At 37.9% G+C, this 27,654-nt stretch overlaps 3 protein-coding genes across 4 annotated transcripts; all 3 read right to left on the bottom strand.

The window, feature by feature from the left end:
- Positions 1–1,139: 1,139 nt before the first annotated feature.
- nmbb (neuromedin Bb) lies at positions 1,140–2,224 on the bottom strand. Its single transcript, XM_004539579.3, has 3 exons — positions 1,929–2,224; positions 1,514–1,701; positions 1,140–1,418 (listed from the first exon to the last, which is right to left on the bottom strand). The coding sequence occupies exons 1-3, from the start codon at positions 2,083–2,085 to the stop codon at positions 1,365–1,367; spliced, it is 399 nt and encodes a 132-aa protein (XP_004539636.1). The 5' UTR covers positions 2,086–2,224; the 3' UTR covers positions 1,140–1,364.
- A 1,921-nt stretch (positions 2,225–4,145) lies between these two features.
- sec11a (SEC11 homolog A, signal peptidase complex subunit) lies at positions 4,146–8,966 on the bottom strand. Its single transcript, XM_004539580.6, has 6 exons — positions 8,773–8,966; positions 8,229–8,338; positions 7,124–7,273; positions 6,675–6,794; positions 4,681–4,738; positions 4,146–4,592 (listed from the first exon to the last, which is right to left on the bottom strand). The coding sequence occupies exons 1-6, from the start codon at positions 8,821–8,823 to the stop codon at positions 4,542–4,544; spliced, it is 540 nt and encodes a 179-aa protein (XP_004539637.1). The 5' UTR covers positions 8,824–8,966; the 3' UTR covers positions 4,146–4,541.
- Positions 8,967–14,044: 5,078 nt separating this feature from the next.
- Positions 14,045–26,978, bottom strand: alpk3b (alpha-kinase 3b). Of its 2 annotated transcripts, XM_004539581.5 has the most exons (14): positions 26,591–26,978; positions 26,252–26,421; positions 24,943–25,064; positions 23,517–23,634; positions 22,133–23,381; positions 18,589–20,632; positions 18,058–18,205; positions 17,818–17,945; positions 17,673–17,708; positions 17,310–17,584; positions 17,016–17,104; positions 16,689–16,906; positions 16,119–16,167; positions 14,045–15,991 (listed from the first exon to the last, which is right to left on the bottom strand). In XM_004539581.5, the coding sequence occupies exons 1-14, from the start codon at positions 26,591–26,593 to the stop codon at positions 15,676–15,678; spliced, it is 4,965 nt and encodes a 1,654-aa protein (XP_004539638.4). In that variant the 5' UTR covers positions 26,594–26,978; the 3' UTR covers positions 14,045–15,675. The 2 variants fall into 2 exon arrangements, with proteins under 2 accessions (XP_004539638.4, XP_023010502.2); XM_023154734.3 differs by lacking the exons at positions 26,252–26,421; positions 26,591–26,978 and adding an exon at positions 26,186–26,222.
- Positions 26,979–27,654: the final 676 nt, after the last annotated feature.

Genomic DNA, 27,654 nt, shown 5'->3' with positions numbered 1-27,654 from the left:
CTTTTGCACTGTCCACTTCCTGCTGTGACAAAACAAATTTCCCACGTGTGGGACTAATAAAGGTTATCTTATCTTATCTTATTGAGACAGAGAATCATTTGGTTGTAGGCATTTTCATGAATTACATGTTTATCTGAGTTTGGCACTAGTTCTTTTTTCGTGTAACAAACTCAGTGAGCCAAGTGCCCAACAAAAGAAAATTATGGATTTTTCTTTTTCAAGAAAGCTTCCCACTTTGCACAGGGCTCAAAATAGTTATAATATCTGGTTCTTACCCATCTTCAAATGTACATATTCAGCAGTAACTGGCAATAACTATCATGGATACAGAATTATGTTTTTTATGTTATGTTTTTGCATGACTATAATTTTAAAAGTTTTGAACAAATGGTGTATCATAGGTAATAGGGTTCATATCGTACTGATATCAAGATAACAGTTCTTGACCCTCTCAAAAACACTGCCGGAAAGGTGTATTAGAGCTTATAAAGACTTCCTCTACTCACACCTCTCACCACGTTGGATTTGATGCACAATCCACACCTTGAAATGACACAAAGCAGACAAGGCATTGTGGGAGAGAAATTGAAATAGCCTATCCATTTCAAATACAACAGAATAGCTCAAGGCAAAGAAGTTGCATGGGCCATCTCACTGCGCTCGACCAATATTGATCGAGAGAACAGATCATCCCTTTATGCAAAGGACAAAAAAAGTACAAAGATTATATTGATTTCATGTCGAAATATTCAGGAAACTAAGAAGTGTGATTTATGTAAGCTTCCTACATTTATATTTATATAAGTGTTATTTTTATAAGGGAAAAAAAGGTTGACGCAAATGTTAATGAAAGGTGTATAAATAAGACCTTTATCCATATCTGTAATACTGTGTTTTAGGCCACAAGTGTTACCAAAGTATGAATTCAACTCATCTCAATGAAAGGTGCCCAGACATTATAGCATTATCAACCTGCATCTTTTCTGTGTTGCTCATTCTTGTGCAAGTGGACACCAGCGGTGTATATATAATAAAATCAGTGTTTAGGCTCACTAATGAATTGTTTGGGAGGGGCTTTTGCAATCAGAAAGAACAAATCGATCTATAATTTATCACACATCAAAGTCAAAGCAGTGCAAATCATTATTTTATTTAATACAAATAACTAAACAAATGACAAGAACATGTAAAATAGATCCATCAAAATAATTGGAAAAAAAGATGTATTGCAAATGAGCAAGCCAGTTACAGTAAATTACAATCATGATGAGCATGAGACTGTACACGATTCTTATTTATTTTAACTCATAAGCCCAGGTGACCTTCGATCCATGTTAATGCGTGCCAGGTTTGTATCCTTTACATCACTTTCTGGTTCGGATGTAGTTCTCTAAAATCTTCATCAACAAGTCCGCCTCCTGAAAGAGAGAGCATGACATTGCGAGTTAGTATATTATAACACAGAAACAGCCTTTTGACATCTTATATCAAAAACGTGGGAAAGTTTTCTCGCCTGATTTTTCGAACGACTTTCTTGTGTATCCATCTGCGCTTGCAGCGCCACCCGCAGAAACTCTTGGAAAAGCTCCCCGAGCGCACTCTGCTCTGCAGGAAGGGTGACTTCCAGCGCATCGGCACCTTGGTCCTCATTTGAAGGCAGCATAGGAGTATCCACGACACTCTTCTTGCCCATGAAATGTCCTTCCAAATCGAAGAAACACCCATTAATTATTGCTTAAACTAAGCAAAAATTGGAAGACATAAGACATAATAACTTTTCAAAAAAACATAACACAATAAAAATGTTTTTTAAAAAAAGAAAAGAAAAAGAAGGAAACATGCTATCTATTAAAATACATACAAAGATGAGATGGAACCCAACATAAATACGACCCATGTGTCTACAGTGTAACTTCAGATATTCTTACCTGTAGCCCAAAGATTGCCTCTTGGATGCACTTTGATTTTTGCAACTTTATTTCTGAGCTCAGTCAGGTCGAAACTCACTGCAGCGGTGAAAGAAAATAAAACAAGATATGTAAACAAGCCACACTGGCAGACATTATTCAGTGTAAACCCTCTCATTTCAGCGTGTCAACTAGTGAAGTGTCCTCCAGCGCGCAAATTTCCAAGTGTCTCCTGTTGGTTGTAGATTGCTCCGATGTATCCAGCTTTTATAGGCTCTCCCGACCGGGGTGGGCTCTTTGTATGATGCGTATATTTTTCAGTCAGCTTGCTGCATAAATTGAAATGAAGACAGTTGAGTCATTCTCAAGGTTTTGTTGGTCTGCGCGTCGGGCTGTGCGTATTTCACGCGCCACGCGGTTATTCTTACTCAGAGCAGACAGGAACCTTTGCTGAAAAACACTCCTCTGACCAAGCTATGAACAGCAACATACCGGTACACATATGTGTGTTTATTAACTGAAATAAAATTCTGTATTTGGAATTGTTTTCAGAAGTTCCGGAAAATGGAAAAGGTATATGCGTGGATGCATATGGCATTTCTTTTAAGAGAATTCAATCAAATGCGTCATCATGACCTTTCAGTTTATTTTTAATCTGTATGATTCTATATAGCATCGCAGTAGACTATATTTTAACTATTAGTATAAAAGTGTCATAGGTGAGCAAAAACTAATGATTTTTTAAATGTTGTGCACTGTTGGTGCAAATTGCTGGTTAGAGCCACAAAATTACACAGGGGGTAGCTAATGCTTTCCTCTCCAGCATAATCACACATATAATCATTTCCTGCTAAGGTCCCTACACCCCTTCTCTCTCCCATGGCCATGCCTAGCCCCTTACAATGAGCAACATGACATTTGGCCAGTTGCAACATGCCACTGTGATCACCGTCAGTTCTCCGTGGACAAGAGAACCTGCTGATTCTCACTGCTAATTTAGAGCTGAAAAGACAGATGGCCTCTCTGTCACTTCAGGGTGCTAAAGTTACAAGTATAGTGAAAGAGCTGCAGTTTTAAATCTTGCTCTTTTATAACCTTTCACATTAGCACACAATCTTGTGATTTCATAAATTGTGCACAGCTGAATGTCAGTTTAATTAGGAAACCACCTCACCATCAAGACAAACCTATGTTCACAGATTAAATGGTAAGAGACAGCCACGGCTGCCTTACGATATGTGGACATCAGCATCTAAGGGTCAAAATAATAGATTTAGACACGAAAGTCTACAATTAACTTCATGGATTGACTAATGCTTGGGGTTACTTGGATTTGCTTTGTTCATTGAAGGCCAAACCAAAATTAATTAACAAAGCTTGGTTCAAAAATCAGGGTTTGAGAAAATACTTCTTTAACACTTCATAACTCATATGAAAGTTTAGTGTCTGAAGTCAAGACTGCATCATATTTATGAAATATTGGTTTATAAATATACATGGCTTCAAATGGAAGTGGCAATCCACACCTAACAAGGTCGTCTCTCAGGTCAAAGGAAAACTGCAAATGCAATCAATTTCAATCCGAGTTCAGGTGCCTTAACACAATTTCAAGTGGATCCATAGTAAAATTATAGTTTACACCTCCCACTATATGATTACATATTAAAGCTGGATATCCAAGATTTGATTGCAAGTGTGTTGATGTCATCAACAACCATTTCTGCAGTCATTAAAGCTCAGCCCATAGAAATAAAACACTGGACCCCACTCCACTGACCTTTAAATAGAAATTTACCAAACAAGCCATTACACCATTTAATTTGCAACAAAATGTGCGAGCAGCAAATTATCTCTGGCACAGCCCCAGTTTCTCTCTCTCACACAGCCCCAGTTTCTCTCTCTCACACACACACAAGAATCAGATGGTGAATTTATGGGGGGTGGGGACACACAAACAAACCCCAAAACCAGAAAGAACTAATTATTTACCATCAAAACTCTTAACTTTCTTTACCAATTCCACATGAAGAAATACATGAATTCTATAGCATTACTAACAATGCTTGAAAACTTTAATGACAACCAGCAACAGAAATACAAAAACTCATTTTTCAAATATTTGAAGAACTCCAAACAAATAGCAAATAAACTGTATAATTTCTTTTTTACGAGAAGGTATAAGATGTTTGACACTGATTTCAACAGGCAGAGGAAAAAAGAAATCACAGAGACACAGAGTAAAATAATTCATAGTGGATGGTAACCAGATTTCATATTTAATTTTCATTCATATTCAGTTGTCATAAAATACTTCACATATTGGTCACATAAGACAATGAATTTAACAGGAAAGAAACGACTGAATTAGTCATTAAGAACGCCGTTTCACTTTCCAAAGATTACAAATAAAGAGCGACTACATGCTAGTTTTAGCCTAATTCCCTCACAAAAATATTTTTAAAGCTTGGATATTTCAAATGTAAACACCCTATCCACATTTCTACAAAATGTTCAAACAAATGGTACAAAAAGCCAGTTGGGTTTGACAAAGTCTAACTTAATTCTGTTCTGAAAGGCATGACTGAGGTTTCCTGGACGTAGTTTATCCTTCTCAAGTGCTGAAGCTTGGGCACCTCACTCCCGATGGACCAACACAAATAGACCCAGCAAGAAGAGCACAGCGTACTGCAGAATTATAGCAGAGGAAGAAGAAATCAGAACACATTCTACATTTTTAAGCCTAAAAACCAGAGATTGTTTGCAGCCAACATACTTTAAACTTGGGGTAATCATTCATGAGGATGGTGACAATTCCGATGTATGGCACAAACCTGGAAATGATTAAAAAGAAAATGCTGTTAAATGTTATTGACACATACTGTAACACAATGTAATCCACATAAACAAAACGTCTAAAACTTCCTTCAATGAATTTTAGAATGAGCAAGTATGAATGTTACACTGGATTTAAAATGCTGTTTTAAGCACTTACATTTACTTGTTGTAGCTATTAAGTGCATAAGCTTCAAAGTCAACAGAATAAACTTCTATATTCAAGCGAGTGGCCTGTTATTCAGTATCGAGACCAACCTAACATTAAAGCTTCCTTAGATGCATTTGTTTTTTAAACCTACATGGACTGTTTTCCTGCTTGTACTGTTCTGGACCACTCGCTATGTAGTATGTGTGTGTAAACTATTCATATTGTTCTTCTGGCTAGATTTAGATAAGGAAATGTGTTAATTAGCTGTCACACAACAGTTTCCTTTTGGATCTTGGCTTTAACCTGGTTCACAAACAACACCTAAAACTTTTCATTCGTTTCCATGTCCAGCAAGAAGTTTTTCAATATTCCAGGATAAGCAGAAAAAAATGTAGCTTCACAATGGGACTTCACCAACCAATAGTGGCTGTTATATTAGTTACATATATTTATAAATATACAGTCCAAGTGTGGAACACCCAATCATCGCAATATAACACAAAGTTGGTGAAAAGCAAACGATACTGATGTCATATGAAGCATAAACCCTTGTGAATTCATTTATCCTGCTTTGATCCAAATGAAAGTGACAACAGTTGCACTCGAGAGCCAATAACAAAGCAGGCCACAAAAACATTTAAAGGTTATGGCCACAGTACATTGCTTTCTCCTTATGGTGTTTTTATGCTCGCCGTGCACCCCCATCATGGGTAGTCACATGCCGATTTTGATCTCACATCACAATGCCTGTGGCACTTTTGCCAAACATGCACCTCGATTTTGTAACCTGGCACATTGTGCCACAGCCGCTGCAGCAGGATTTAGACAACAAGTCTATCACAGTGTTGATTTCCACTGCTACTTTAATTGATATTCCACTACAGAAGCTCAGAGATGCACAGATATACAGAGGGAGATGTTGATTTTGTTGATAAAATGCTGTGCAAGTGTTTCCTTCCAGTTTTGACTTCCTCTCTTCCTATATCAGCGCTTATGTGGCGCTATTGTCTGAGGGGCAACACCTATCATTCAGGGTAATACTGCAACAGCTTCCCGTGCCTTAATGGCAGGCATAAATAAAAGCAACTGTGTGACAATATCGCAGCAGCAAGCAAAGCAACCACTGCGAAGAGTATATCTTAATACCTTATCCATCGAGGCTGATTTCTTTCTAGTTCTGATTTTTTGCTTGTGTCCTTCTCACTACTGGTAGCATAAGATGGTACACGCAGCACCTTTGGGCTGTACAGGTAAACCATCTCTTAGCACATCCATATACATACCATGCAGGAGCAAAAACCTTACAAGAAGGTTTACTGTGTCTTCAACTACAGTCGCAAGCATTATGTAACTTCAATCGAATTCTCTAAGAATATGGCTTCCCAAGCTATCGCTGAGCCTCCAGAACTGGTCATGCTAGATGATGTTGCAGAGAGTATAACATCACCACAACTCTGGACTCTTTCACATCTACACATGTTTATTTTGAACCTGCTCTCACCTGTGACAAGACTAGAGCATCAGTCGACATAGCGTTTTCAGTGGGAGAAATGTGAAATGAAAAGTCATTGTGCAATGTATTGTTTCTAAAGTTGGGGAACCTGCAGTCAACTGAGGCTGAAAAAGTCACTTGGATGAGTGACGAAAAGTTTCTCCCACTGAAAACGCTACGTCCAGATGAACAGAATCAACCTTTTGGGATACATTTTATTGGAGTTATCTGTATCAAATATGTTTTAGGACATCTGTCCTCCTATGCATTTTTTCCCAACCAAAATACTTACCCCCTAGCTCGTCCCACCACATCTTTTTTCTCCAGCCAGTGTTGACCCTGCTTGTACAGCCCTCTGTCATCAACTGCGTTGTTGTCCCCTTTGGTCAAGAACTTAATGTCTCCATTTTCCCTGTGAACAAAGTATCAGCATGATTTTCAGACCGCAGCGTCACTAAATACCCATTTCAATACTGTGTAAGGATGAGGATTCATGTGTGTAATATAACAGAGGCTTCCTAGAACATTAAATACAAAACTGGTGACAAATCAAAGGAAATCCAACAAAGTGCAGCAAGGTGTTAGATCACAACATGCTACATTAATAGCTTAACTTTCTGCTGCTCTTGAGTGCCCCATCCTTTTCACCACATCAGTCAAAATATAATAAAATTCCGGTTTAACAGATGGGAATGGGAATCCAACCTAACAAAACAACACTCATAAAATACACATTCATACTTTTCATGAATCTTTAGTACTCTGTGTACTATTGGGATCTCTCTGCCTTCTATCCTGAAGACAACAATCTCTCCAACTCTGATTGGATCCTCTACCCGGTTGGTCAGAAACAAGAGGTCTCCTCTGTGGAAAGCTGGCTCCATACTTCCACTGAAATACAAAAGATGCCCACATTAGTAAAGCTGGCAACATTTAATTTTTTTAAGTTTGGAATAAGCATTAATGCCTACTTTAAAAATGACAGTTTTATGCTGCATAGCTTATATAAGGTTAAAAATAAATCAAGACACTAGCTAAGAAATTTTTAATTGGGTTATAAAACAAGTTTACCTATGCCAATATGAATCTTACTTACACAGGGTCATAAAGTAATCTGAATCACAGTCATTACCAGCTTTGGCAAATAATGGCGTACATAAAGTGGTAAACATGCCCCTCGCTCAGTCTTGAAACCTGTTGCTGCTATCAGATGTAAGTAAACAGTTAAAATTCTAACTTTCAGCATCTTGATTTTCACTTAAATATACGCTTTACATGATTTGCAAATCATCACATCCTGTTTGAAATTAACAGTTTACACAGCTTCACAACAATGAAACAGTTCATTTAATTCATAAAGAGTATGTTGTCAACCCCCAAAACTATACAAAACGCCATATAAGAAAGAGCTAATAAAAGTATACAGGAAAACTGAGCTTTGCATCCTAATAGGATAAGGCAGTGTTGAGTGTACAGTAAAGCATGGAGAGAGTGAGGGGGGAATGACACATGGTGCATCTGAACTCAGTCTGCTGCACATTCTTGGACAACCATGTGAGCTCAAACGCATTAAAATGTAAAGAAGAAATGTGCCTTTTGAAGGATGTGTACAACTCTCCTAATATGTACTTCAAAAATCATAACGTTACCCACTTCTAAGGTATAAAGCTTAATATCCTTGGAGAATATCATTGTTTTTTTATCTGCAAGAAAGTCCAATCACCACCATATGGAACATGGTTCTTTACTACACAGAGGAATTTCCTCCAGTTTACACAAACATAAATTATCAGCAGATATTAAAAAGGGACAAGATTTAAAGTAACAACAAAAACACCGAACTCACCTGAGAACAACAACAATAGGACTCTCACTGCCAGTGACAACCATGAGTCCCTTCCAGATCATCAGCGCAGAGGAAACAATCATACCAAAATTCAGCACCTGATAGTAGAGCTGCAAACAAAACGAGGGAAAAAAACGAGTTATTTCAAAATACAAGTCTGCATGCTTAACAAGTATAAACTAGCCCAACTTACTGAACACGGCAACATTGCTGTGCGTTTGTGAATTCAGTGGTGATTCATTTTTAGCACATTCGGCATTTGACTTTTGCTAGCGGTGCTATGACAGTAATGTTAAACCAGGAAACCAGCTAGCTACACCAAAGTCATCTATTTTTATTTTATTTTTTACACGTGGTTAAAATAGGCCCTTCGTAATGCATTAGAGAGGACGAGCTTTAAAATATAAATGCGCATGAAACAAAACACTTTTGATGGCGCAGAGAGGTTGCAACGGTAAAAACGGGGTCGGCGGCTAGTCATCATTAGCTATGAGCTCACTTGCCATACAAAGAGGTGGCCGTGAACTAACGGTCTGGTACCTACCTGCCGCTTATTCATGCGACGAACATCGTCGAGAAAGTCTAACGATAACATCTTTGCAAAACTAGGGTGTAGAAAAAGTCCTAAATCACATTAAAACGTTTACAGTGACGACCATATGGATGCACGGTCGGGCAGTAAAACTTGCATCCGAAACTTCCGGGTGCGCTCCACCGGAAGTCCCGCCCGCGCAACAGTGCTGTGTTGAGGTGTCAGTTCAGGATACGAGACGCGAGCAGAGGGGGGTTTCCAAAAAAGGACACCACACTGTCTGCAAGCGTGCAGCTGGCTGCTGTTTTCTCTGTTGGAGTTTACTGTAGAATTTAAGATATGTCCTGAAAATGAAAACAATGAACATGGACACTATATTGAAAAAAGGACAAAAAAGGACACATCCATTTTTCATTCTCTTTTTTAATTCAAAATGAAATATATACATAACAAATATATACATAGATATATATTATTTTAAATTAGTTAAAAAATAAAAGTCTAGGAAATATATAAATATATTTGCACACTTTGTCCAAATAGAAAATTCTAAAGTAAGGCTCACTTTTGGGGGGAATGGGTGTTGGTTAACTGTGTGGCAGAGCTTTGGTGCTTTTTCACAAACAGCTCACATTTTGACAGATTTCACCTTGCGTTAACCAAAGGAATTTTAAACATCTTCTGTGGGAGAAAAAAAAAACAATAATCAGAACACATCACACTTTATAAACCATGTCTGTGAAGGTTCTCAGTCATCCAGTTCTCGTAGTCTAAGGAGCTTGGAAAGAAAAGCGCTTGGACTTCTTTAAGTTGCTTGAAGACGTTTCACCTCTCATCTGAGAAGCTTCTTCAGTTCATTTTTTAAACCACTTCCTTATGTTGCACACACACATCCACATACCCACATTTCTTAATTATTGAATTCAATATTGCTATGGGGTTGTATTTCTAGTGTTTGACACGGGCCCCTTAGGCCCAGCATCAGGTTGGATGAGTTTGGTGTGGGAGAATGTGACTGGCCCGCTCAGAGCCCCAACCTCAAACCCTGAAAGCTTTTGTGATAAACTAGAAGGGAAATTGCAAGTCAGGTGTTCTTGTCCAACATCAGTGTGTGACCTCACAAAAGCTCTCCTTAGATAGGAAGACATTCCCACAAACACACTTCAAAATCTTGCAGAAAGGCGTCCCAAGAGACTGGAAGCTGTTGTAGGTGCAAAAAAGGGTAAAAGTTTAGAAAGGGCTCTCAGAAAAGCTCCTTTAGTAGGTGTAATATGTAGGTGGCTCAATACTTTGGCTGATATAGTGTATGGCAGTACTGAATGTTAATAATCATTTTCAGTGTCCTGCCTTAGAAGATTTGTGCAGGTTAATTATTTCTTTGGAATAAGATTGATTTTCAATATTCACTGGCATGTGTTCTCTGCTTCCTCTTTCACCAAATCCTGGCTTATTTCTAGACCCCAATTGCTCTGCTTACATTATCAGTTATGTACTAACTTTGGCTGATATTTGGTTTGTGGACAGGTAGTCCTCATTGAGTTTATAGGATCTTTTTTAGTAGCAATTTCCTGTTACTCATTTGATTTGAAAACCAGCACAATTGGCTCATCAGTGCAAAATCACTACAGAGTTGTGATGTCCTAACCTTCCAGATTGCATCAGAGTCCCTGAGTCATTACTTTCACATTACTGAGTGCAGCTTTAAATGTTCACAGTGCAAACAGCAGCCATCCTGTTTCCACTTGTGATCCAGATGAAGTAAAGCTTGTAAACTGTGATGTACTTATTGTGACTGGGATAGTGTCATTATCTAAACAGCCAACCATAAAATAATCACTTAAACTAATAATTTATTACATTAATTGCTGCCTTAAAGGTGGCTAAAGTTTATTCTGCAAATTAAATAGCAAATGTAATTGCATTGACTTTCCACTGCAACTTTAAATAATGCGTCTCCTAATTAAAAGTGCAATAATGTAACAAAAATGACCAGTAATTATTAACCATTTTCTTCTATCATAGACTACATCTAATTTCCTAGAGGAAGTGCGTTTGACTGAGCAAGTGATAACATAATTAGTGGACACACACGTGAAACCTACAAACATTGCTTGGTTGTTGACTTAGTCTGATAACATGATCAGTAGAATATATGTCACGTGTGTTTGAGCCACAATTAAAAAGCCATTTAATTGTGTTTTTGTTCCCAATTTGTTCCAAAGTCCATTTTAAACTCTGCTTTTTTCCAAATAGGGTTATGTATATTTGGATATGTGTTTGAGTAACACTATTGGATTTATGTGACACATTGTCATCTGATATGTATGCATATTATTGACAGGGCTGATCTCATGCAACTGTGGGGGCCTAAATCTACAATAAAAGGTAAGCTTTAAAAAAAAAAAAAAAAGCAAATATAGTATGGTTTGTGCTTATTATGCACAACCTCCAAATGCAGGAAATGCAGCTGTCCAGTTCGCACACACCACAGAATTTAGTTATTCATTAATGTCTGTTTGGCTTCACAATTGGTAACCTCTACAGTAACTGCTTTTGTTTATTCCTTAAAGACCAATGCGACTTAAATTCTGTTTGAATTTATATTTTCGTAAAAGCACAAATTATCAAAACAGACTACTGGACTGAATTTGTTTGTCATGTCTTTACGCTCTGTTACAATAGTTAAATTGTAGTCTTGTAACTACTAAAGGTTAACATTATGATGCAGAGAATGCTGTTGTTCCTGTGTGTTGTTTATTGGTGTTAAAGCAGTCTTCCTCCTTTGAATAAAGGACAGCTTTAATAAGGTGATGGGTTGTTCTTTCCAAGTCATACTAAATATAGCAGGGGTGCTGATTGGTATTGTGAAAATTACATTTAGCTGATTTACTGAAGCCGTTCACCTGCATTCTACAATGAACACGAATATCCCTACAAAACTTTTACATGATATCCCAGGGATGTTGTAGACATACCCTTTGACTCCCTGTTGTCAAAACAGGTTGCTGTCTCCTCTATGTATCATCACTGCTTTCTTGTCTCCAACATACAGTATGTAGACAACATTGATTTTATTTAGATTTAGCCTTTAAGCTCTCCTGTGAGAGAAAATAACCCGAGATATGTATCAGAACTGTTTTGTTTCATAGTCAGAAAAAGCTTCCTGTGATATGGTAGAATAACTCACCACTGGCAGTCAACTTAGCGATGCCACTGAGACCACTGGCAGCCTGCGACTTTTGGAGAACTGGAGATAAAACTTTTTTCAAATGCCAGCTAGTCTGTGGCATTTAGGAATGTGTGATCCTTTTCATATAATCTACCTAAATGGTCACACCCATGATGAACCAGCAATGGTAATTGAGGTCAGTCAGCCACAACAATGTGAGTCAAATAGTCAGCTCTGTAAGAGAGCACGGTCTCTCTGTTTCTGCTTATATCCTGTTTTTCTATTTTAAACCTATTTTGAACCTTGCACAGCCTGTAAAGAGCATTTTTATTCTTTCACAGGTTTCTGCCAGTGTTCTCTGCTGAAAGTATCGAATGCAAATAAGCTCCTTTGTGATCATCATGTTTTATATATTGCCACATAATAAGCCAGAGTGTGAAAATCAACGCTGCAAATGTGTTTAATGTGCTAAGGATCTGGGTGCTGAGTGTGAGATCTTGACATTAACTCAACATTACGTCCTATTAAGTGAAATGGAACTTCCTTTGGCTTAAATGTGCCAGTAAAATTTCTACAGTTTGTGACTAATAATTCCCTCATTTACTGTGTCATGTCATGAGTATTAATGCTTAGTTCACGGCTAGTGATCGAGCTCCTTATTGCATTTTATCAGAGCTACTCAGTGCACCATGAAGAGCAGTGTCAGTGCAGCTTTTCTCTGTAATTTTCTCACCTCACCCATACTTTTTTTTATTAATGTCTTGTAAGAAACAGTTGGATCATATCATTAGTGCACATCATTTTCTGACGCTGAACAAAGGTACAGAGGTATAGAGCATTGTCAGAATGAAGATGATGTTAATTAAATTCTTAAGCAACATTAATTTTAAATACATTTTTTTCATTCGGTGGCAGTTTTGTGGTAGAAATATGATTATTTAAAATATTTAAAAAATGCTAACTCTCTCAAGTAGCATAAAAATGTACTCAGTAGTTTTAAGCCCAAACAAATGTGACATTAACACTAAGAGACACTTCTCATTTTGGCCCACTACAGCATAATATTCACCTAAAAATTAGTCAAGTTTAAAAGAGACATACTTTAGATGTCCAGTTAAAACAGACAGAGTTTAATGTCAGTGTGAAAGTGTTTTTTCTCTCTCTTAGTTTTTGTCAAGAGCACAGTGATTGAACTAACAGTAGGTGGCAGGAGTGTTGTGTCTTCCTCATCTTGTTACCACGCCTCAGTCACACTTCATCCATGGTAAATTAATAAAGTAATGAATGAAGCAGACCGTCTTCAGTGTCATGTGAACATGATAGCTATTTATTAATCTGTATAGCTCATGGGCCAGTCGGTTCGTTTTTTTTTTTCTATTTGACATTAAATAAAGATTTGCTCTTATTGTTAAGATTGTTTGTTTTTCCCCAGCTTGCTGGAAAGTCTTTTATTGCTATTATCCATGCTTATGTATAGTTACCTGTTTTTATGAGGCTATCAAAGACCTTTTTTGTTCATTTCCATGATATAAAGATATATCAGCTGTAAATTACCTATGAATTAGTTACATACTGTAGTTGAATAAGCTTCAAGGAAGTATATTTTACTTGTGTCAAGTGAAAATATATTTCAAAGCTGCACTTAATTGCAAGCTATTATATTGTTTATTAAAATTGTAATGAAAGGTTTCTTTTACAGGCAAATTTGTAATGCAGTACATTCATGGTAGCGTGTAGGAAGTATGAAATGTACAACATAAAGCATCAGGTATTCACACCAATGTCTGTCATCTCTCCCCTCTGGTGACAACCTCTAACCCTCTTGTGCTACTAGACAACATAAGAGGTGACACTAAGTAACACTTTTTTGCATGAATTTAGCTTTCCAGCACTGTTCACACTTACATCAGCAATGACTCACAAAATCAAATATGATTAGTGTGATGAAGTTAGCCTTTCACGTAGTAAACACACACTGCTTGTGTGATCCTATCAAAGATATTACAGAATGTAATTGCATTTGCCCCTCAGCGGTAGTGTTATTAAACATGCAATGGCCAAATTTGAACACTATCCTGTTTCACAGGAGTCACAGCATTTGATTAGAACACAAAATCATAGACATTACAACACATTTAATGTCAGCACACACTCTTTTCACATTAATGCACATTTTTGCCACCAAGTGTTGTTTATGTTGGATTTTGTACCATCAGTTAGATGATTTACTCATTCCAAGATGTGCTGTATACTGATGCTCCACTAATGTGACTTGAAAGACAAGACAAATATATTGTTGTATACATTTTCTGCTGTAGGTAGGAAAAATAAAGCTAAAGCATTTAGAATTTTAAAAACTGTCTTAAGCTGTTCTCATGCTGTAATTAGAAACTTCATGCTTTGATGAGATTTCAAAGAGTCTGCATTAATAACAAGGGTCACTGAGATACAATCTTACTAATCTTTCTAAGTAAAATACATATATGATAATGAGTGAAAGCTGATGTCTGAGACAGAGTGGGATGGCTTTTATTAGTCAGCCCACTCCATAATAGGCACATTTGTAAGAGAGACACTCCAAATTTAAAAGGTACATTTTGGACTAAGACAGAGTCTCAGAACATACAAGATCATATCTTTTATTGTGCAGCCAGTTGCATTCAAATGTGCAATTTCTAAAAATGCAGTGCAAATTACAGTAGCAAGTAAACATGTCAGGTTATAATATAAAAGCACAGCACCGTTAGCCACTGTACAACAGTGTCACGTGAACAGCTGCATTTGGCTTGATATTCCTGAAAGAGAAAACTGGCTGGTTACTCTCAGCCTTTAAAACCTGCATTGCGTGATTGGCTTAATGCATATCCTGTTTCAAATATCTTTTATTAGAAGCAAGTATCACAGTTGTTACAAATTAATAGAACTTATGCCCCCTTTTTCTCTAAACAAAACAAGACAAAACAGACAAAAAAAACAAAAAAAAAACACCCACTAGGAGCCCCGGTCCCCCGACTGCCAAAAATTTATATTTTCCCAAGATATGCAAGTAAAGGGTGCCAAATTAGTTCAAAATCTTTCACATTGCCATTCATGGTATATCTTATTTTTTCAAGGTGAAGAGTATTTGTAAGCTCTGCAAGCCACATCTTTAACACAGGAACCTCTTTGCCTTTCCAAAGCTGCAGGATCAGTTTCTTTGCGATGATCAATGCATATGAAATAAACCTTTTTTGAGAATGTTGTAAAAGGTAAGTGTGACCTCCCTGTGTTAGATCAGGTCGATCGGCTTAATGCATATCCTGCTTCCATTTTTCTTCTTGACTTCATTTATGTGACCACAAAAGAGTAAAGTTGAGAATTACACATAGACAACATAGAACACAATTCCACTTCAGTCCAAAGTGTCTGACATTCATATAGGATGAATACACTGACCTGTGAGAGGCATCCACAATCAGTAACCTATGGTATTTGATGAATAGAACAAAAGCTTAATGCATTTCTTTACAGAACAGCTTTAGCCCTAGGATTTGCTACACTAGATAAATGCCTAAGTCCACATTAAATAGCAAGGAATGATGGCTGTTAATAGTAAAAAGTTATATCATTAATAAACATCTTTTCCTGTCTCTGTAAGATTTATACTTTCTAATAAGGTACCAGCAGGCTTCTATCATTCCACAAGCTCTTCCTGGGCTTGCTGTGAATATATCCAACATCTCACGTCTCATTAAGAGATATTTATTCTATGCCATTTTCATTGTTTTGGGAGCATCAGCAGCTTTCTGTTTTGTTGCCATCTTGCTTCCTTCTTGCTCAGTCTTCCTCGACAGTCTAGGGCTACCAGCAGCTTTCCTCCCAGTCTGTGGGCTGGAGGAGCCTGCAGCCATCTTGCGCTGAAGCAAGGGACTCCTGGAGCTCTTTGGCTTTGCTGGTGTCAGCAAAGAGTCCATAACTTTTAGTGACCGCAGGCCAAGTAGACCACAAAAGTAGTTACACTTGTGCTGAGAGACAAACTGTTCAAAAACTTTGGGATTCGCTTCGATAGATAAACCTTGATGCCTGTAGCAATGCAAAACAGAGAGCAAAGCTAAATGTAACAGACATGATTCCTATAAATGTAAATTACCTGTAAAATGAGGTGTTCGCAGTATAATTTGCAGAAACGAACAATTCAAATAATACTGACCCTGTTGATTTGACTGAAATTCCAACACCGGTGATCTTAGTGTCAACACCTGCAAAATGACACCCCAAAATTACTTGTTCATGTAACATAGTCATATTGAAAGATGTACAATTTAAATACCCTCTGCAGTTTTAGAAATGTGAAAGACAACATGCACATTTTCCAAACCTCACAACCTAAAATATATCAAAATAAAATAAATGTCCGTATTGGGCCTGAAAGTATCTGGAATACTGTTGCTACTCTTTCAATTTAAATGTTAAAACTGAAATATCCTTTCATTATTGCAAGCACAATTTTAGCCTATGAGGTCATGTATGTAAGCAATATTTTCTTCAACCAGTTTGAGCTTCATTTGCTCACTGGACCTTTATTATACTGGAGAATTTAACACAAACTTGTTAAATGTGAATCTTGTGATGTGGGGTAAGGTGGGACATAAGTAGACAAGGTGGCCTCTGGTAATTTTCTGTGCCAAACCACAAGACATATTCCAAATTATAGCAAGTACAGGAAAAACACAAACGTATTACTTATTAAATATTACTCTGGCTTCATGTGTGACCATACCTTCAAGTCGAGTGAACAGCAGATTTCCATTGGTCCACTGAAAGATCCAATGCTGCAGGGTACAGCACTTCTGCTCCACCTCAGAGCCAGTCCTCATGTCTATTCTGCCAGTATAGTCCAGGTCAGAGAATTTCTGATACACTCCTGTGAGATCTGTCTCCACTGTGGCGTATGGTACAGCGTTCGCTGGTCGGTACATCAAATAGACTGGAATCACCCTGTTTAACAAAGATTGTCAGGGTGTAGGAGATGCTTAATGGTCCCTGTTGTATAGATAGATATACAAAATTATTATAACTTTTTCAAGAAAAAATAAAGTGTACTCACTCAAGAGAGGGACCAAAGTTTTCTATAACTCTTGTCTCTGCAGCAAAGATTTTACAGTATTCCCGAGCCAAGTTCTGAATTTTACATTCCTGTATGTAGAACATTGGAGAATAGCCAATAAACATCAGCTCCACCTACACCATTTATTCAGTCTTTACTGGATTAGTGCCATAGTAATCCTATTAAGGTGGCAGAATTGACACCTGATCCACTTTAATACGGGAATTGCTGTTTATCGAATGACATATTTATGAAGGCATGAATAAATTATGACATTAGCCCGTTCTTATATACCTGCTTCATGATGTCCAGGTTTGTATCTATAAGACAGCTGTCCTCTTTGCCTCCATAAGCGATGGGGTTGCATACTTTAATGATACATGTGTTACCAGACTCAAACACAGGCTCCAGACCGTAGATGACTTTTGCCCTCCAGACTTTATGAGAACAGCCATCTCCAATATGAGATTCCTTCATCATTATGCGACCAAAGAATTTGTTGCCCCAGACACCAGAATCAGCCACTCCCTTGCTGAATATTAGGGGTGTCATTTCGATTTCCTCCCCAACTGCATTCACAAGTTTTTAATGGTGATAGTTAGAAAAGAAAAGCACAGGAAAAAAAATGTTATCTTAAGATGTGAAATGTCATCTTACCCCCAAGGTCCTCGCGTATGGACAGTCCAGTCAAGACTGCAAAATAATAAGAGAGAATACAGAAAAGTAATCATGTTGCAGACAGGAAATGAAAGGAAAAAATTAAGTATCTAGTATTCCAAAGTTATTTTAAAACAGTACATACTATCTGCACTGAGCAGAATGTCTGTGGAGTCTGTCCCATAGTCATTTGTGATTGAGCATCCGTAAACACCGGCATCTTTGGAAGACGCCTGAACAATGGCAAGATTGACCTGGGCTTCATCCCCTGCTCTTGAAGACATACAATTAAGAAATAATATAAAAATGTTTAAGAAGACCTAAACTTACAGTACATATTGAAAGAATGTAACATATTTCCAAAAAGATCACTCTGAGAACTTACTTTCTTTTAACCTGAGTAATCTCCACCTCATTTTTGTACCATTTAATAGTCGAGTCACTGAGAACGTTGAAAAACTGGCACCACAGTTTCAAGTGTCCAGAGGCATCTGCAAAAGTTTCAGCCCTAATCTTACGGATAACTTGAGGAGCTGGAGAGAAATAAAATTAAACAAACAGACACATTTTTCCATAAGTGCCCAGTTTTATAAGTTTTCCTATACAAATTAAATAGCAAAGGTCTGTTATACTGTAGGTACTATAAGAACCAGCCTGTATACAGAAAATGAATTCATGAAAAGGAGAAACTTCTGGTTTTGTTAGATTCTAATGAGGAGGTTGTGAATCACGTCTCTCTGATGACCTGCAGCATGGATTGCTGCCTTTCACGGTGTCTTGTCTGATATGGCCAGAAAAGATGCAATAGTGGCTTTTCAAAAGTAGTAAAATACAAAAGTACTAAAACATTTCCTTTGTCTCACATGAGTGAATTCTGATAAAGCATGAGACCTTCAGGCCTTTTTTTTCTTTTTACCTTTGAATGGGTTACGCTTGTCCTTCTCTTCAGGTTTCCTTTCAGTTTGAATCTCCTCAGCAGGCAGCTGGCTGGGTGTTTCTGATGCCATCTTCTTTCTGCTCAAGATGGGTGAACGCCTTTCTAGTAGAGAGGTTTGTTCACCTGTGGGCTGAAGTGCAGATGACCGTCGCAACACGCTTGGAGATACAGAGAGGGCCACAGCAGTTGTGGAAAGCTTGCTGCTCTGCGTAGATGCTTCCCTTTTCAGAGTCTGGTTATCAGTTGCTGATGTGACCTCTGTGGTATCGTCAGGTTTGGCCTTGGGTGTTAGGATTTTGCGGCGAGCCCCAGAGGCCAGCTCTTGTGGAGTAGCAGAAGGGATGGGAGAAACACAGGTTCTTTTCTTCAATGATGGGCTAGGTTCTGCAGTTTGATTGGCTGTGGAGTCTGACGGTAAACCTTCCTTAACCTCCTTGAGAATAAGTGGAAGATTATTCCCTTGAGTGTTAGACCCAGTTTCAGAGGGAAACCTTTCATTACTTTGCAAAGAACTTGTATTTGTGTACTGCTCTTCCATTTTGCACTGATCAGAAACTGTTGTCAAATCCCTTTCATTTGTGCTGCTGAGCTTAATTTCTGGAGTTAACTTTTGCGTGAATTGCACGTCTTTGCCTTGAACATGTTCATCTTTGGTACGCTCCGAATTTACTATATTTGCCTCTTGAATACTTTGCTTCTTATTTGTCACTGTAAGTGGAGACTCAGGTTCCTGACTGGCAGTTCCACATAGATTTGAAAGTGTACTGATCAGTTTGACTTCAGAAGTTAAAGAGGGAAAATTTAGTTTGGGTGTTGTTTGTTGAGAAACAACAACAGAACAATTTTCTGGCTGAACTAGAATTGAAGGTTGGATTTCCTTGCCAATATCCATGGCACCTCCATTATACTTTTCAACACTTCCGTGAAGTCCTGCCATGACTTTATTTGTTCCACTGTCTATAGCAGAGATGGGTGGCATCAAAAGAGCCTGAAGAGGCTGTGATGTTGTACTTTGAGTCTTAGATTGCTCGTAGTCTGTTTTATGAAGTTGATGATAAACCTCCATAAGTGTTGCCTTTATGGTTGTGGGGGGTGACTCGTCAACGCCTTTCTTATTTTCTCTTTTAGGCATGAACTTTTTCACCTCCAGCTTTCTGTTATCTTGTACTAATTCCTGGCGTGCCCTTGCTGTTACACTCTGATTTTGTAGTAAGTTAGAATGGGGTGGTATGTCAGATACTGGATTAGCCAATGCTGATTCAAGAGCTTTTATTTGTGATCTTAAAAGTTCAGCAATAGAAATTATTTTTGTTTCAGGTTTTGAAATTTCTTGAAAACCTTTGATGTGTTCTACTGAGGTTGTGTTCTCTGCGCTTTTTGTTAAGCGCGAGGGAGAGGTGTCATTTATATCTTCCATCAAATGTTTTAAGTCTAAACCAGATTTCTTCACCACTTTTGATATGTGCTCTTTCTGCCCAGTTTCATTGCAAGGTGCATCCACAATGATTCCTCCAGTGTATTTGTTCCTTGCATCTTTGCTCTCTTCTGTTTTAGTTTGTTCAGTCACATTTACAGCAGCAGTTTCAGTTTCCATCTTAACTATCTTCTCATTTGGATTGTCACTCTCTACCAACAACTTAGTGAGCTCTGCCTTCTCATCATGTTGTATTTCTGTCCCTTCAACAGCTTTTATAGTTGTGTTAACTTGACTCTCCAGGATACTGAGCGAAATATTACACCCTAAAGCGTTCTCGCCACTGACAGGGCTTTTGAGGGGTGACTTCTGCACTTTTGTGGAAAGAACTTCATTTGATGCCTTGGAATGATCCCATGCGTCCTGTGTCATTGTGTCAATGGCTGTTTTAAAACCACTATGCAAAAGAGGGGTCTGGATGTCATCTGCCACGGTCGGCCTTTCTATTGCAGTCTTTTGTTGTCGCGAGCTGACCATACACTGGTCTGGTGGTAGCTCAAGGCTGACAGGTGCATCATTCCTGTTCATCTTTGTGGGATCTTGTGTAACCTTGGGACATAATACAAGCACAGATTTTCCAAGCTGTAAATACATATTCCCTTATCCCTGGCTATGCTGGTCATGGATAAACACATGCAATTTTTATCAATAGCAACTGTGTAACCAGCAACAAACAGGGAAAGGAATGAGAAGACCTTAGGACAAAGAGAAATTTATGAACTGGAGAAAAGTTTAAGTGTGTTAATCTGCTCCATTGCCAACGCCAAACAAGAGTTGAGTTTTAGTCGATTCTTGAATTGATAAATAGGTTAAGAAATATTGCTCATCATTCAGTAGACAACTTGCCAATATACTGGAAAACCTCAAAGAAGTGTGATTTCAATTAAGCATAATTAATAAAGGAAAACATAAATATGGTATAAAAGCACGTTTGTGGAGAGGCAGTTATTAAAGTCTGCTAGTGAACTGAACCATGGATGACATAAGCCTTAATATGACCCCAATATAGTCTAGGATATTAAGCAATACTGTGCCTCAAAAAGCAGCCTTTAGTCTACACAATCAAGAGAATTACTCTATATTTCTGCTTCTTTCTCTTATCCTCTTTGCAAGTCTGGTATGGGAAGGCCTGTTTAAAATGAAGGTTGCTATCCTGCACGCAAGACTGGCCTCAAAGGAATGCAAATTATTTTAAGTGCCGCTCCAGCCATTCAGTGTTTTGTCTCAGTCATAGGTGCCGTCAGTATTCAGCTATGCAGTAGAGGTTGATGTGATTGCGTAAGCAGTATAAAGACTGACAATCAGTGATAACTTTGTTTCCCAGCCAGTCATTTATTTATTTTTTAATGCAGTGAATTAAAATGACAAATTTTGTTCCTATCACAATTACTTTCATTCAATTGCAAGGAATGATAAAACTTTTAAAGGATGACACTTTTTTGTTTTCTAGAAAAGGATCTAAAGAATGGGATGTGATAACTGATCCAACTCTGCATCATTTTAAGCTGCAGCTGGCAGTGAAATATTGACAGGAAACAGCTAACCAAAATCCATTTGCCAGGATAGTCGGCTTACCGAATAACATATTACATCTCAGCTATTTGATCTGTGCAAAAACATTTTACAAATCTTGCTTTACCCATTCACAGTCTTTCTGCTAAGTTAGACTAACTGAGAGAAGCTTTAATTTACAGACATGAGAGTTGTGTCGATCCCTCAATAAACCAAAGTGTAGGCTTCTTCAAAGTCATTACTTTAACTTTCTGGTAGTCTGCTTATTTCTTGTAATAATGTTTCAAAGAATAATAAAATTGTTTATATTTAAAAATGTAGAAAATCTCACTTTCAGACCTTTAAACTTAAAACAAAATCAGACCCACTACATCAGTATATCTACTGCAACTGTCAACATGTGCGTCATTTAATTCTTGTGACCCAGTGGGGGATACTTGTAAAAGCTGTAAATAGATTTTGGATGCCTGTGTTAGTGATGGGACTGATTTTGGCAGCACAAAGCACTCATGAGCTCATGTGAAAAGGTTCCCTCACCTCACTTGGCGTGGGTAGTTGAGACGCAGGCCCCTTTTTTTGGCTGTGGCTTGTTTCCTTCTCAGACAGCTGGTGTCCAGCCGGTTTACATGGATGCTGAAATAAAGCAGTCCTGCTGTCACAAGGTGTATCCACTGACTCACTGTGTTCGTGGACTAGAGATCCATCAACTGAAGGCTTTGTCTTTACATCACCATCCATGATTGTTGCGTGAATGTCCTCTTTGGTTAGGAGTGTTGATCTAACACTTGACAGTGGCTGTGTTGAGGAAATGTAAGGTATTTGCTGTTGTCTTTTCAAACTTTCTTCTGTACCATTACATCCAATTTTCGGCTCATGTTTTGCAGCATTTTCACCTTCGGTTTTTGACCCAGGATGTCGTGAAGAAGCAAAAGCAACAGGGGACAGTGGCACAGTGAGTTGCTCTTTCTTTGAAGCCACTGTTACCTCTGTACATATCTTTTCACCCTGTGACGGCCTTTGAGGAAACACTGCCACCTCTGATGCAGATTTCTGATCTTCTTTTATCATGTTTGTCACTTCTGAATGTGTAATTGATGAACTAGAAATAATCTCTACTTCCATAATCTCATCTGAATTCCTCTGGATCTGGACTGACTCTTTACAGGTCAGAGCTGCAGAGACCGAGGGCTCATCTTTCAGCCTTCTCTCCTCAGACACTCTCTCTGCTAGACCATCTGCTTTTCCAGCTTTTGCACTGTTGGAAATTTTAATCTTTTTCTTGATAAAGGGAGCTTTCGTTTGGTGTGTCGTAAAAATCTTCTGGGGAGCGTCATATAAACATTTCTCAGCCTTACTGCCAGTATTATTAACAGGCTCTCCTTTAGATAAACTAGACATTGTGCCATTAGGGATTGGGACTGGCTTTTCTTTAACCTCCTCCCCAGGGGCCCCTTGTAACCTGGGCTTTGTCTCTAGAACAACAGCTTGATGGTTCTCCTCGTTACCATCATCCTCCATTGAGCTTGGTGTGCTAAGAAAAGCCTCCATTGTCGAGCGGCGTTTCCTCTGTGTACGATCGGGACTCATAGTTCGTGGTGGCTCCTGGTTTTCTTTGCCTTCTGCTTCCCTGCGTCTGCTCTCAGCCTTCTGTTTGACCTTGGCAAAGTAACGCTGGTGGATTTTGAACTCATTCATCTCACCCACCTCCAGAACACCAGAGCAAGAAACAATACCTTTACTGTTGATGGCTGAGGCCTGGTATATAGCTGCATCCTCCACAGTGCACCTGGAAATTAATCAATATCACATCAAGCAGCAGTTGTTGGAAAGGAAAAACATTTTAGATGGCAAAGCTATTATTTGAATTTTCTTTATATCTCCTTTGTGGATTTCATCAAACAGCATTTTCAAGTATACATACTTGTAAATATGCAGGGAATGATTTTGTCCATTGTGGAATATTTCATATTTAGGAAGTCCACAGTATCTATCCAACTGCATGTCGTCTTTATACCACGTAACCTGAGGGGCCGGGTATCCTAGAAAACAAAACAAACAAACAAAACTGCAATCATTTGTAAATAGATACTGGAATACCATAGGTCAACAATATAATTTAAACTGAGACATTTTAATATTTCATAACATGTATTAGCTTATTTTGATTTTGATGGCAGAAATATGTCTCAGAAAGTTGGGACAGGGTCATGTTTACTACTGTGTAGCATCTTGTTTCACAATACGCAAAATGTTTTCAATTAATGAAAAGTCTGGACTGCAGGCAGACCAATTCAGCACCTGGAGTCTTCTACTACAAGGCCATGCTGTGTTAGATACAGTGTGCAGTTTAGTACTGTCTTGCTGAGATAAACTGAAAAAGATACAGTCTGAAGGCTGTATATACCTTTCAGCATGCTGACTTCCCAGATGTGCAAGCTGCCAATTGTTGATTTTTGGAAGTGTTTCTGAGATCATACACCTGGATCATGCAAAGCTGCTTCATGGCCTAAAGATCACAGGAATCCAATATTGATGTTCAGCCTAGCCCCTTGTGTAAAGATATTTTTCAGATTCTCAGAATCCTTTGATAATATTATGTATTGCAGATAATGACATTTTTACAGAACTAACAATTTTATGTTGATGAGAATCAGTCTGAAATTGTGCTACAATTTGTGGATACTGTTTTTTGCAGATTGGTGAAGCTCTGCCCAATCTTTGCTGCCAACAAACTGCCTCTCTACTGTTCAACTTTTTATACCCAGTCATGTTTTTGACCACTTGCGAGTTAACCTAATTAGTTTCTTCTCTTTTGTTGCCCCTGTTCCAACTTTTCAAAGATGTTTCTCTGCCATCAAAATCAAAACGAGTCATTCAACCACCCATCCATTTTTTTTTTTTGCTTTTCCGTGTCAGGGTCACGGTGGGGCTGGAGCCCATCCTAGCCACCAGAGGGAGAGAGGTGGGGTATACTCTGGACAGGTCGCCAGCCTCACACAGGGATAGCAGAAAAACTAATACACATCAAGATTTTTCATTAAACTGTAAAATGTCACAATTTAAACAATTAATGTGTTTTCTATTTTTAATGTGAATAAAACATGGGTTTATCCAATTTGGAAATCATTGCATTTTCTTTTTAACTTAAATTTGACAGTTTCCCAACTTTGTCGGTGTTCAAAAGGTTTATCTTTGTATTATTCTTGTCTTTGACCTTCTTTAAAAAAAAAAATGCAGCATAAGCACAAAAACGTACAGTGCATTGTTTTTTTTTAGATTATTATTTTTGTTTCTTTGTGCTATATTTCAGTTCAGTTGCTCAGATGTATGGAGTAGGCAATGCTTACCTCTAACCACACAGGAAAACTTCACGTTTGAATTTTCGGACACAGCTTTTGACTTCAGGGTAGCTTCAAAGGACGGCTGTGTTTCTTCAGTTAAATGAGCAATCACACTGCAGAGTGTGCTCCTTACAAGAAAATGGAGTTGGTCAGTCATGGTACTTATTTGGATTCATATGTCTTTTATCATTTAAAAAACCTTGTTTATTGGAGTTTTTTATCTGTATATATTGGGCTTGATTGTTTGTTAGTTTTTTCATATCATTTAAAAGAAAGTCCCAAGTCAAAATATATGTAAAATGATGAATGTAAGAACTGAAATCAAAGGCCAAAACAGTTGTGAGTTTTGGAGGCAAATACAATTAACTTGTTTTTTTTTTTTGGTTTTTTTTGGTTTTTTAATAAAATGTTTCTTTGATCTTTCACTACAGTATTCAGTATAAAAAGCTTTACATTTAGCCCATATTTACATTCATTGCATGAAAAATTTGATCGTCCAAAGATATGAATGAAATATGAATATATGAATGAAATGATAAAGGCTTGAGTATTAGATCAGTGTACAGTCAGGTGAGATCATTACGCTTCACTGAATATTACTCATGATTAATAAACAAGGCACTAAATGTTATACAGTTGGTACTATTATTGTTTTGAAGCAAACACTAAACAAGATATTGTGAATATATATACATTTAGCAAAACAATACAGATGGAGAACAGAAAATTAGATTCAGTAATGATTCAGTAACTAAAATCAGGAACACAAATCACTGGTAATTCTTGATTTTAGCTTTGGTAATACACTAGATATGATAAGTAAAGGACATAATCAGTGGTCTCTGCAAAGTTCAGCTGAGGCTGACAGAGTGAAAGTTCCCCTAAAGCAACGATGCAAGATAACTGGCAGATAATGTTACTCGGTTTGTCCTGCGTCAGTAGTTTAAAGAAGAACAGCAGTTTAATCAAATATTACACAAGATTAATTAAAAAGGGGACCTGAAGAGCAACACCTACTTGTGCTATAAACAAATCTTCCCATGCAGACGCTGTCGTGTATCCTTGATGTGAAAAGGGGCCAATGGTGCATAGCTGAGATTGTGTTCTTAATAAGCAGTTTATTTAAACTCTGCCGTCCATGGCAACAACAAACAAAAAAACACCATGCAACACATGCTCATCCCAGGTTAGGTAAAACCCTGAATTATAGATATATTATAGAATAAATACATGCTGGGATCATACATACTGCATGTTCCCAGCAGAGATGGTTCAAGTGGAAGGACAGCACCCTGAGTTAGTCTGGATTCTGTACCTGTTTTCTGGCCTCACATTAGAGAGGTAGCTGCAGCCACCAAGGCGGCCACTTCCATTGACATCTTCCCCATTGGAAGACCGCCCATTCCCATTAGACGAGCGTCTTGTTGTCCTCCATGAAGTCATTTTCCACCAGATATTGTTTTGTTGCCAAGAGAAGAGTTTAAACTTTAAAACAATAAAGTTGTAAAACATTAAAAACAAATGTTGTATATTAAAAACACAATTATTCAGCACAAGAGATGCTAGGTTAAGATATACTTTACATCTTCTGCATGTGCTTATCCAGTAGCTACATAAACAACATTCAGCAGTCTATTTTACACAGTTAACTCACCATACACAAGTTTCATTCCTTCCTTTGACAGACACCCCACAGCAATGGCTTAAGGCACTGCAATTTCCAATCAAACATGAGCATGCGTAGGTTCCTGGACTATTTATAGTTGGCCTGCAAATAGGCACAAGAGCACATCACACTTTCCAAAACTCATCTTTATAGCTGTTTTATAAAGAGGGGGGAAAAAACTCTAATGGATTCACCAAATATATATCTTAAGTAGAGAAATAAATGTAAAAAAAATCAAGAAGATGCTTTAAAAACAAAAACAAAACAAAACATTTTCCATGTCCAGATCTGTTAGTTCACCAGATACCAGGAAAAGAATTTAAAGAAACATGGTTAAGTCTTTTTTTCTCATTCTGTTATTAGTGAATTACAGTTTCGCAAAGACAAAAAAGATTTTCTCTTTGGGTATCCTCTGTCCAACTTTTTAGCTGTGTTTACAGGCTGTGGTAAAGAATCATTTGAGCCTGTCAGTCAAAAGGATGACGCCTTTAGTTTTGAGTGCATTAACATGAGCAGCACATTCTTACGGTCACGTAGTTTCCTATTTAAAAAGTGTGGCGTTAGGAAACTCTCGAGTATAAGTAGAACATAGCAAAAACAGCTTGAAGTCATCATGCAACAGCATTTAGCCCAGTATTTCCCAGAATCACCTCTTGTAAAACCATTTATATATATATGTTTATTCAAGACAGTGAAGTTTGCTAAGTTCTCAGACATGTATTGTTCAGTGGCTGACAATTGCATTGTGTCCCCAGAGGAAAAGCAGTAGGAATAGAACAGCCTTATATAGGCAGATCCCACTGACTCCCAAAGAGATATGGGCTCTAATCTTCATACAAGGATGCACAGACACATCTACACACACTTTGCTGCACACACACAAACAGAGAGAGAGAGAGGGAGAAAGAGAGAGAGAGAGAGAGAGCGAGCATTTATGAACAAGTTCATTTAATTTTTATTTATTTAGTCAGACTAATGTGGTTTTATTCTCCAGGGATTCAAGACTGATTCAAATACTTGGCTCAGTCTGAAAACAAAATGCTGGGACAATC

Source organism: Maylandia zebra, linkage group LG1 (genome assembly GCF_041146795.1).
Source record: "Maylandia zebra isolate NMK-2024a linkage group LG1, Mzebra_GT3a, whole genome shotgun sequence".
NCBI lineage: Eukaryota > Metazoa > Chordata > Actinopteri > Cichliformes > Cichlidae > Maylandia > Maylandia zebra.
This window is presented reverse-complemented; position numbering and strand designations above follow the sequence as displayed.

What these genes read in the sequence shown, in the direction of transcription:
- nmbb (XM_004539579.3), bottom strand. Translation starts at nt 2,085, where the DNA reads ATGAGAGGGTTTACACTGAATAATGTCTGCCAGTGTGGCTTGTTTACA. An exon ending in AGGCAATCTTTGGGCTACAG is followed by an intron (nt 1,702 to 1,928) that starts GTAAGAATATCT and finishes TCGATTTGGAAG; the next exon opens with GACATTTCATGGGCAAGAAG. An exon ending in AAAGTCGTTCGAAAAATCAG is followed by an intron (nt 1,419 to 1,513) that starts GCGAGAAAACTT and finishes TCTCTCTTTCAG; the next exon opens with GAGGCGGACTTGTTGATGAA.
- sec11a (XM_004539580.6), bottom strand. Translation starts at nt 8,823, where the DNA reads ATGTTATCGTTAGACTTTCTCGACGATGTTCGTCGCATGAATAAGCGG. An exon ending in CCTATTGTTGTTGTTCTCAG is followed by an intron (nt 7,274 to 8,228) that starts GTGAGTTCGGTG and finishes TTTGTATTTCAG; the next exon opens with TGGAAGTATGGAGCCAGCTT. An exon ending in ATGATTACCCCAAGTTTAAA is followed by an intron (nt 4,593 to 4,680) that starts GTATGTTGGCTG and finishes ATAATTCTGCAG; the next exon opens with TACGCTGTGCTCTTCTTGCT.
- alpk3b (XM_004539581.5), bottom strand. An exon ending in GTTTTCCTGTGTGGTTAGAG is followed by an intron (nt 23,635 to 24,942) that starts GTAAGCATTGCC and finishes TTTGTTTTCTAG; the next exon opens with GATACCCGGCCCCTCAGGTT. An exon ending in ATTTCAGTCAAATCAACAGG is followed by an intron (nt 15,992 to 16,118) that starts GTCAGTATTATT and finishes GCATTGCTACAG; the next exon opens with GCATCAAGGTTTATCTATCG.